Raw genomic sequence first — 10,652 nt, 5'->3', positions numbered from 1 at the left:
ACCTGGAGAAGGCCAAAACCAAACATACACACAAATATACCATGCATAAATTGTATAGGCCTGGGGGGAATGAATATCTCAATTTCCCCATGCCTGACAACAGAGGTGGGTTTTGAGGAGCTTACAAAAGGCAAGGAGGGTGGGGGCAATTCTGATCTCCGGGGGGAGCTGATTCCAGAGGGTCGGGGCCGCCACAGAGAAGGCTCTTCCCCTAGGTTTAGCCAAACAACATTGTCTAGTTGACAGGACCTGGAGAAGGCCAAAACCAAACATACACACAAATATACCATGCATAAATTGTATAGGCCTGGGGGGAATGAATATCTCAATTTCCCCATGCCTGACAACAGAGGTGGGTTTTGAGGAGCTTACAAAAGGCAAGGAGGGTGGGGGCAATTCTGATCTCCGGGGGGAGCTGATTCCAGAGGGTCGGGGCCGCCACAGAGAAGGCTCTTCCCCTAGGTTTAGCCAAACAACATTGTCTAGTTGACGGGACCTGGGGAAGGCCAACACTGTGGGACCTAACCGGTCGCTTGGATTCATGCGGCAGGAGGCGGTCCTGCAAGTAATCTGGTCCCATGCCATGTAGGGCTTCATAGGTCATAACCGAGACTTTGAATTGAGTCCGGAAACCAATTGGCAGCCAGTGCAGAGTGAGGAGTGTTGTCTGGGTAATCCCATGACCAGTCATGCGGCTGCATTCTGCACAATTTGTAGTTTCTGAACACTCTTCAAAGGTAGCCCCATGTAGAGAGCATTGCAGTAGTCGAGCCTCGAGGTGATAAGGGCCTGAGTGGCTGTGAGTAGTGATTCCCGTAAGGGTGGAAGATGGTACGGGTGCCATTTTTGAACCCCACCTACTTTGTGGATCCCTCGACACCAACATCTGTAGCCAGAGGAGCCAGCCAGACTCTGAATTGTAGAAATTAGCAGGTGATGCCAATTTCCAGACTCTTCACACATCTAATAGTATACCATTTAAAGACACAACACGTAAGATATTTAGTTATACACATATTAACAGCTGCCAGGATAGCATATGCCCAACAATGGAAAATAGATAAAGCACCAGAAGAAAATATAGTAATTGAAAAAATATTGGACAGTGCGGAAATGGATAGATTATCCAAAAAATTAGAGGGAAAGGAAGATTCAGATTATTATAAAATATGGGCAAAATGCTATGACTGGTTAAAGGAAAGAACAGCGAAGAATTAAATAAAAATTCAAGCAAAGCAACACGTCAAATAAAAGACTTAAAGAACCAATATTATGTAAAAAAAGCAAAATTCTCTGATTGAACACTCAAAAAAAAAAAAAAGTGGGGAAACTCTCGTTTCCCAAATGTTGTATATATATATATATATATGTTTTGTGTATATCTTTTTCTTTTCTTTCTGTTATATTTGAAAAAAATAAATAAATTTTACAAAATAAATAATTTTTTTTTAAAAAAAAGACACAATACTTATTATATTTCCTGGTTGGCAACCTTAAGAAGAACTACCCTATAAACTTATACAGGTAGACCTCACTTACCAAGTAATTCATGTAGCAACTTTTCAATCTCAAGATCTCTCTCTCTCTCTCAATTATGTGTTCACTAATGTAGTCAGTTAGTATGCATTGTCCTACGCTGGACCCATGTTTAATTCCCCTTGCAGAGCAGAGAGGTTGACTAAATAAGTGATTTCGTTAACCAATCTCTCCTATGTCTGACCCATTTTTTTTCCTCCACCTCCTCCAGCGAGTACAGAGATGGGAGAGGAAACAGATTGCAAAAGGGTAAGCCGGCATCAAATGGGAAATAAACATTAAAAGTAATGCGCTAGCACCAGCTGTTTGCCTGGGCACATGACTTGCAAGGCAATCAGTCAGCACTAATGTATTTCTTTTTTACTGGGTATGTATTCCTTATTGTGTGCCTATTTACTCTCTTGTAATCCCTTCCTCTCCAATTAATGTAAATACAAACATTATTTCTCTTCTTGCTAATTATCCCAGCACTGGGTTAAGTATTCCAAAGAGTGAGGAAGTGAGGAAAAAGGAAAGTCAAAATTAAATTGGAAGCACAGTTGTGGTCATACAACTTTCCACTTAGCAACCACATCACTTAGCAACTGAATTGCTGGTCCCAATTTTGCTTGCTAAACAAGGACTATCTGTACTCGAATGTTGCAAGGACGTATAATAATAATAATAATAATAATAATAATAATAATAATAATAATAATAATAATATATTTAGATTTAGATTTATATGCCGCCCCTCTCCGAGGACTTGGAGCGGCTCACAACAAGCAATACATAATGTACAAATCCAATATTAAAAACATATTTAAAAACCCATTTTCACTGTATATAGAAAAATATACAGTTTGTACTGCATACAGTATTTGTCAAGCATTAGTACTATCCTAGATAATATTCCATTTAAGGTAAAAATGTTGTGAGTATGCAAAACAGTCATAGTGACTAAGCTGCAACCTGATTGGGCTAGAACAGTATAAGAAGCAATGTACCTTTGCAGTGGGTGTGGTTGGTTGGTTGATTGGTTAATTATGGTGTGTGGTTAGTCTTGGGGTTAGTCTTGTAGGTGGATTGGTTTACTGTACTGTGGTTTATAGTTGTAATAAAGTATTTTCTGTAAATAGAAGAATAGGAGAAATTCTATTTTTGATGCACTGAAATACTATTCTTGGTACAGAAACTTCTTCAACCAGTTCCTTCTGAATTGTCCATTCTTCATCAGTTCCTGAGTTCCTGTGTCACACATTCCTGTGCCTAGCCAGTAGCTTTCAAGTGCAACTCAGACTATATTCACTGTGATCATTAGAAAATATTCCAGAGACACACAGCCCACTTGTGACTCAACTCAGAATACAAAGAGTGACCAGATCAGGGCTGCAGAATTTGGACAACCATTAGATAGCAACCAAAAGATACTGAAAAAGCTAATTCTTTTTTCTGGACTTTTACAATGCAGATCTAATAGTTTTAGACTTTGTCACCTTTATTTTGCAAGAGATTTATATAAAGTTTGCTCATAAATAACGGAGAACCAGTGATGGGCTCCTATGGGAATGGTAAGGAATGCAGTTCCGGGAGCAAAATTTGGAGCTCCAGTCCAGAGCACCCAATTTGCACTGATAGATGTTGAAACAAAATGCATAAGCCACTTCCACAGTGTGGTAGTAAAAATTTTGGTAGCCCATCACTGAGTAGAACTGTTTGGTAGAAACACAACTCGTCGTGTTTGGAGGAGAAAGAATGCTGAGTTACATCCAAAGAACAATCTGGGTTCTCATTTTATTCGCCTTGGAAGGATGGAAGGCTGAGTCAACCTTGAGCCGGTGGTGAGATTTGAACTGCTGAACTACAGTTGGCAGTTAGCTGAAGTACTCTAACCACTGTGCCACCCTGGCTCTTAGGTCATCCATCACATTTATTCATTCATTCATTCATTCATTCATTTATTAGATTTGTATACCACCCCTCTCCGTAGACTCGTGGCGGCTCACAGCAATAATAAACAATATATAACAAATCTAATAATTTCAAAAACACTAAAAAACCCATTATTAAAAGCAAACATACATACAAGCATACCATACATAACTGTATAGGCCCAGGGAAGATGTTTCAGTTCCCCTATGCCTGACGGCAAAGGTGGGTTTTAAGGAGTTTACGAAAGGCAAGGAGGGTGGGGGCAGCTCTAATCTCTGGGGGGAGCTGGTTCCAGAGGGTCGGGGCCGCCACAGAGAAGGCTCTTTCCCTGGGTCCCACCAAACGGCATTGTTTAGTTGACGGGACCCGGAGAAGGCCAACTCTGTGGGACCTAATCGGTCGCTGGGATTCGTGCGGCAGGAGGCGGTCCCGGAGATATTCTGGACCGATGTGGCTGCTGATATGCCACACAGAAGGTTTTTAAAGATCCCTTCCCAGACCCCTTGAATGACAGCTGTCTCGTCATGCAATGAATCTGTGTCAGTCTTCTGCCCCTTCTTTATGATCTGACAGCACGGCTGCTCACAAGCTATGGGGGGTTCTATGTTGTGTGTTTCATGCCAATGGTGATTTGTGCAACACAAGTTGCATAAATTATGGTTAGTGGCCAGGTTTCATGCAGCCATTGTCTACTCTCACGGCGTAAAAAGCTTCGTCTATTTTTGACCATTTGTTTTGGATCAGCTGGCAACTCCAGACTAAGCTTAACCACACTAAAGAATGATTTTCTTCCAGACATCAAGGGGAACATAAATACCAGCGAGACTTCTTCTTTAAAGGAGAAAAATGGTAAGATTAACCAATGTTTCTCCTGATGAAAAGCAAAGCTGTGATTTATCATCCACAAATACAACCACAGGCTGAGGATGTCTTATAAACTTAGCCAGGTGGTAAGGAAATGTGAATAATTTGTTACGAAGAAATTACACAGTGGTTCGTCGCAGTGTAAATGCCAACCAACCTTCTCTTCAAAGGATGGCTCAGGGCCCTTCCCACAGTTCAATTAAATTGCTCTCCAGCTAACTATGAGCTGGTAGAAAAGTAAACGGGCATAGATTTATCTGGCCCCCAAAGGAGAACGGTGTCTTCATTTTCCAGGCAAGAAAAGCTGCTTCCCCCAAGTATCAGCCTCAGAAAAATACCTGTCAATCACAGCCCTCCTAGGACCCAGATTTAAAGTTAGTTAGTTAGTTTGTTTGTTTGTTTGTTTGTTTATTTGTTTATTTATTTATTTATTTATCTATTTATCTATTTATCTATTTATCTATTTATCTATTATCTATTTATCTATTATCTATGTATCTATTTATCTATTTATCTATTTATCTATTTATTTATTTATTTATTTATCTATTTATCTATTTATCTATTTATCTATCTATTTATCTATCTATCTATCTATCTATTTATCTATCTATTTATTTATCTATTTATTTATCTATTTATCTATCTATCTATTTATTTATTTATTTATTCATTCATTCATTCATTCATTCATTCATTCATTCATTTATTTATTAGATTCGTATGCCGCCCCTCTCCGTAGACTCAGGGCAGCTCACAACAACAATAAAACAATTCAAGACAAATCTAATAATTTAAAAACATTAAAAAAACCCGTTATTAAAGCAGACATACACACAAACATACCATACATGAATTGTATAGGCCCAGTGGAGATGTCTCAATTCCCCCATGCCTGATGGCAGAGGTGGGTTTTAAGGAGTTTCCGAAAGGCAAGGAGGGTGGGGGCATTCTTATCTCAGGGGGGAGCTGGTTCCAGAGGGTTGGGGCTGCCACAGAGAAGGCTCTTCCCCTGGGACCCGCCAAACGACATTGGAGTGGTTTATTCCTTCCCCAAGCACCCAGAGAAAGGAAAACACTCTGTTCGCTATGGACTGCCGAGAGTTTCTTTTCTCTGGGCGCTGGCAGAAGTTTATTCCCTCTCCAAGCACCCAGAGAAAGGAAAATGCTTTGTTCGCTCTGGACTGCCAAAGCCTCCTTAATGGCACCAAAAGGCTAGAAAAGCCCAAGATGGCCGGGATTAAAGAAGGAATGGCAGGAAACTGGCCGGGCCTTCATGCCGCTCTCAAATTTCCTGGGAAATTTTTCCAGGCTCAGCTTCTTAAGTAGAAAATTACAAGTTTGATGATACTAAAAAAGCCAAGCTTGGCTTCCATGCATAATTGGCCATCTCAGTTTAAAGTGTGCTTAAACTGGGACGTGCAGTTGAAAAAATATATCAAGATGCCACATACAGTTGTGCCAAGAAAGCCCTGTCCCTTTTAAATATGCATCGTATTTATTGATTTAACTTATTTATATAGCCATCCCTGTCACAAAAGCTGTGACTCTGGATGGCGCACAACATAGAAAGAGTGTAAAACTTCATAACAACCTAAAACAGTCAGACATAAATAAAAAACGGCTGCATCAACACCGCAGGGTTAGCACTGTACAGCTGATTGACTTGCTAGCCATTATGGGTCAGCTCTGCTGTCAATCAGCTTGCGAAATTCCAGAAAATTTAGCCATCAGCTTTTGCAGGCTGGTGTGGGCCTGCTCCAGTACCCCCGTTTGCACAGACCATCATGCTCAAACTTTAAATGGCCACATCTGCTTGTAAAGGCAAGAGCGCTGCTTTGAATATTGCATCGCTTAACCTCTCTAAATATGAATGCTTATAGCTTTTCTCCTTCGGTCTGCTGGGTTGTCACTATGGTAGAGAACGGCTTCCCTTCCTCCCCCCGTTTTGGAGCAGAGAATGAAATGGTCCACAGCAGGCCAAGACCACGTGGGGTGGAGGCTGCAGGGGTGAGAGCAGCTGATGAGCTCCTATTAAGGAGATCTGTCAGAGCAGATGGCCTGTTCGGCTCACTGACTCCGGAGAAAGCTGCGAAATGCTCCAGTCTTCTTGCCCAAAAAGCAAGCCTAACTTGTCAACGCAGCAGTTTGCTCCCTTGCCTGATATTCGAGTGGTTTCATTTTATCAAGACTCATTGATCGAGGGTTATAATGGTGGCCCAGCATCTGCAGGCGGGTCGACGGGTTCAGATTAGTCACTGTGAAAGGAGCGAAAGAGAGGGTGGAGAGGAAAATAGAGCTCCACCATGGAAGGCATTAAGCTTTATAAAATCATCTCCCATGCTCAGGCAGTACTGAGTAGCTCTTGCTGGGCCAAATGGTGACAACTACATTTGATAATAATAATAATAATAATAATAATAATAATAATAATAATAATAATAATAATAATAACAACAACAACAACAACAACAACAATAACAACAACAACAACAACAATAATAATAATAATAATAATAATAATAATAATTTATTAGATTTGTATGCCGCCACTCTCCAAGGACTCGGAGCGGCTGGCAACAAGCAAAAACATCATATACAAATCCAATATTAAAACAGTTTTAAAAACCCTTATTAAAAAACAATCATACAACCCGAGGAAACCATACATAAATCAAAACAGCTAAGGGTATATTAATTTCCCCATGCCTGGCGACGTAGGTGGGTTTTCAAGAGTTTACAAAAGGCAAGGAGGGTGGAGGCAATCCTAATCTCATGGGGGGAGTTGATTCCAGAGAGCTGGGGCCGCCACAGAGAAGGCTCTTAATAATAATAATAATAATAATAATAATAATAATAATAATAATAATAATAATTTATTAGATTTGTATGCCGCCCCTCTCCAAAGACCCGAAGGTATTGTTTTGGCGATGGGACCCGGAGAAGGCCAACTCTGTGGGACCTAATCGGTCGCTAGGATTTGTTAGCTGTGGGGAGGCACTATTATTTTAATGTGGGACAGACCACTTCCAAAACAGGACGATGGATTGTCAATGTGGCCATTTTGATCCCAAATGAAGTAGATACAGTGCAATTTTTTTTACTACCACACTGTGGGTGTGGCTTATTTTGTGGGTGTAGCTTTCCAGCCATGTGACCAGGTGGGAGTGGCTTGATAATCATGTGACTGGGGTGACTTAAAGGTCATGTGATTGGATTAAAGGTGGCCAACTTGATGTCACTCACGTCAAGGGTTTGGGTTTGGGTTAGGGTTAGGCTGCCTGGCCTCTCCTCACCTCAAAGAGATACAATTTATTTATTTATTTATTATTTGGATTTGTATGCCGCCCCTTTCCAAAGACTCGGGGCGGCATACAATTCCCTTACTATTACTGAACATCCAAAATATACTGTTTAATTATTTGTATATTTGCCATATGTGTACAGACATATTATTTATTTATTTATTTATTTATTTATTCATTCATTCATTCATTCATTCATTCATTCATTCATTCATTCATTTATTTATTTTTAGAGTTGAAAGGGACCATGAAGGCCATAAAGAACCCTATAGCACACCAGTCAAGTGGCAGTTAAATCTTCTCTTAAAATTGTCCGGAGTGTTGGAGTTCACAACATCCGCTGGTAGGTTGTTCCGTTGGTTGATCGCTCTGACCGTCAGGAAGTTCCTCCTTATCTCCATGCTGAATCTCTCCTTGCTCAGCTTCCAGCCATTGTTCCTCGTCCGGCCCTCTGGTGCCCTGGAGAAAAAAGTGATCCCCTCCTCTCTGTGACATCCTCTCGTATACTTGTAGACTGCTATCCTGTCCGCTCTGGCCTTCCTTTTCTCTAGGCTCTCCATGCCCAGTTCCCTCAGTCTCTCTTCGTAAGTCTTGGTTTCCAATCCCTTAATCATCTTGGTTGCTCTTTTTTGCACCTTCTCCAGAGTTTCAATGTCTCTTTTGAAGTGTGGTGACCAGAACTGAATACAGTACTCTAGGTGTGGTCGGACCAGGGCGTAGTAGAGTTACACACAGGCACACAAAAATAAACATTACCTGGGACGGATTCCCATTTTTGTTGCTACTGGCCTGTTGCAAGCACAACTTCTTTTTTCCTGCATGCACGCACATGTACCCCAGGGTGTTTTTGCTTCTGCACATGCACTGGAAGCAAAATCTGCATGTGCAGAAGCAGAACAAAAAACCCCCACAAAAATTTCACATGCTGGGGTTGCACAAGCAGCTTCATTTTCATTACCAGTATGAAGACATCAACAGTACCAATAGGAGCCCGCTACTGAGCTTGGGGCTAATTGGCCACTCCCCTAGGCTACTAAGGGAGGATGAGGATGACAGCAAAATCTTTGCAAGAAACAATGTTCATGCATTCATATGCCTTCAGACGTGTTTTGAGCATCTTCTCAGCTCTTGTTATCTGTTTTGGCATTCTTCCTGCGAACTGCTTCTAGGCATTTTGCCAACCCTTGTAAGCTTCTTGATACAGTAGTACCTCTAGATACGAGCTGCTCCACATGCGAGTATTCCAAGTTATGAGCCACGAGGGGAGAGAAATTTCTGTTCCAGACCCGAGCTCAAATTCGGGATATGAGCTGAGCGTCCACTAGGTGGTGCAAGAATCCTTGCTTCTGGTTATCTACGAGGGGAAAAACAAAGTCTAAAGCCATTTGTTCCAGATACGAGTTGTTTGATATACAAGCTCCCTTCTGGAACGAATTAAACTTGTATCTAGAGGTACTACTGTATATCCAGGAGGATTTGCTTAGACTTAATTTATTAGTTCATGAACTTATGCTAATAGTTAATACAATTTAATCAACAGCTGGTTTTTCAGTAAAGACGGCTTTAACTTGTGTTTGATTGTGTCAACTACTAAGCAAGCTTATTAGTAGTCGTTAATTGAGTGAACAAATCTTTGGACCATCTTAGGGTGTGCTGCATTCATTGTGCTCTGTAGTGGTGGCGGAACACATAGTGGATGTTGAATCTTTTCTTCTCTATGCTTTTAATCAACTCATCTCAATAATCATATATTGAAATAATCTTCCATGCAGTGATGGCTTCCATCCCATCGCTATCGGTTCATACACACACTTGCACACATGATGCTCCTGCGCAGGTGATGCTTATGTGCAGGCACAGAAGCATATGTGGCAGGTGGGCGGAGCCTCCCAGTGCCACCACTCCCCGTTCGTGCAAGTGCACTAGAGTGCCTTCCGTCCCCTGTCCTATTGCTCTCCTATATCTCCTGTACCTTTCTTCTATTCCTATATCTCTCCTTCTATTCTTTAATTGATATGGAAAGTGAACACAAGAACAAGAGGACAAAATCTGAAGTTAGTTGGGGGAAAGATCAAAAGCAACTTGAGAAAATATTATTTTATTGAAAGAGTAGTAGATCCTTGGAACAAACTTCCAGCAGACGTGGTTGGTAAATCCACAGTAACTGAATGTAAACATGCCTGAGATAAACATATATCCATTGTAAGATAAAATACAGGAAATAGTATAAGGGCAGACTAGATGGACCATGAGGTCTTTTTCTGCCGTCAGTCTTCTATGTTTCTATATGTTGTATTACTATACCTTCTTTTCTATTATTTCTTAGATATATTTTACTATGAGTATCTCCTCTATAACCTTCATCATGCATTTTACTATGTGTATATAGATATATACCCACTAAAACCCTCATTGTGTATTGGACAAAATAAATAAATAAATAAAAAATAAATTTTAACTTTTTAGTGCTGTGACTTCCACTGTATCCTGTCCTGCTTTCTCTTCTTCCCACGAATCTTGTTTGGCAAACTCTAATTGTTATTATTATTTTTGCCTCTGTCGACTGTTTATTTACATTTGACTTAGCTGTTCCACTTATCTCTGCTGTTACACCTTGATCTATTTGCCTCCCCCGGGATGTATTTAAGCTGCACTAATCTAGGCAGCACTGAATTTAGCATGACTTGGCTTTGAAGGATGCCTGCCTTGGTTTGAGCTGTGGATGGCTTTCCTCTGCTGAACCCTTTCGCAGGCAATTGCCTTGCTCTTCGCAAGTCTTTCCCCCCCCCCTTGGTTTGGAAGACCTGAGACGAGATATTCTGGTATTGATGCCTTGCATTTCTCCCCTAGAGTGATATTCAGAGCATGCTTCAAGTATGTTGGGATGAATACATCACCCTTTATTCATTTGTCCAGTTTGAAGTCTTCTTAAATTGGTGGCTATCTGTTGTGGTTCAGCCTGAGGCAGATCAAAGGCCAGCTGCTGGCTCCATGCCCGGAGGAGTCTGACAGCGAAGAGGAGGGGGCTGAGCAGTC

At 41.0% G+C, this 10,652-nt stretch overlaps 1 protein-coding gene across 1 annotated transcript in view; it reads left to right on the top strand.

The window, feature by feature from the left end:
• Nucleotides 1-4,805: 4,805 nt before the first annotated feature.
• The window catches only part of LOC139165304 (guanine nucleotide exchange factor subunit RIC1-like), a gene marked incomplete at its 5' end in the record, with an annotated part of 229,116 nt that continues 223,269 nt past the window's right edge, over nt 4,806-10,652 (top strand). Inside the window, one exon of the mRNA XM_070748502.1 lies at nt 4,806-4,926. Within this exon, the coding sequence (XP_070604603.1) occupies nt 4,806-4,926 (121 nt within the window). The remainder of the gene's footprint in view (nt 4,927-10,652) is intronic.

Source organism: Erythrolamprus reginae, chromosome 3 (assembly GCF_031021105.1).
Source record: "Erythrolamprus reginae isolate rEryReg1 chromosome 3, rEryReg1.hap1, whole genome shotgun sequence".
NCBI classification, from domain to species: domain Eukaryota; kingdom Metazoa; phylum Chordata; class Lepidosauria; order Squamata; family Dipsadidae; genus Erythrolamprus; species Erythrolamprus reginae.
Note: the sequence above shows the minus strand (reverse complement) of the source record. Positions and strands in the feature narration are given on the sequence as shown.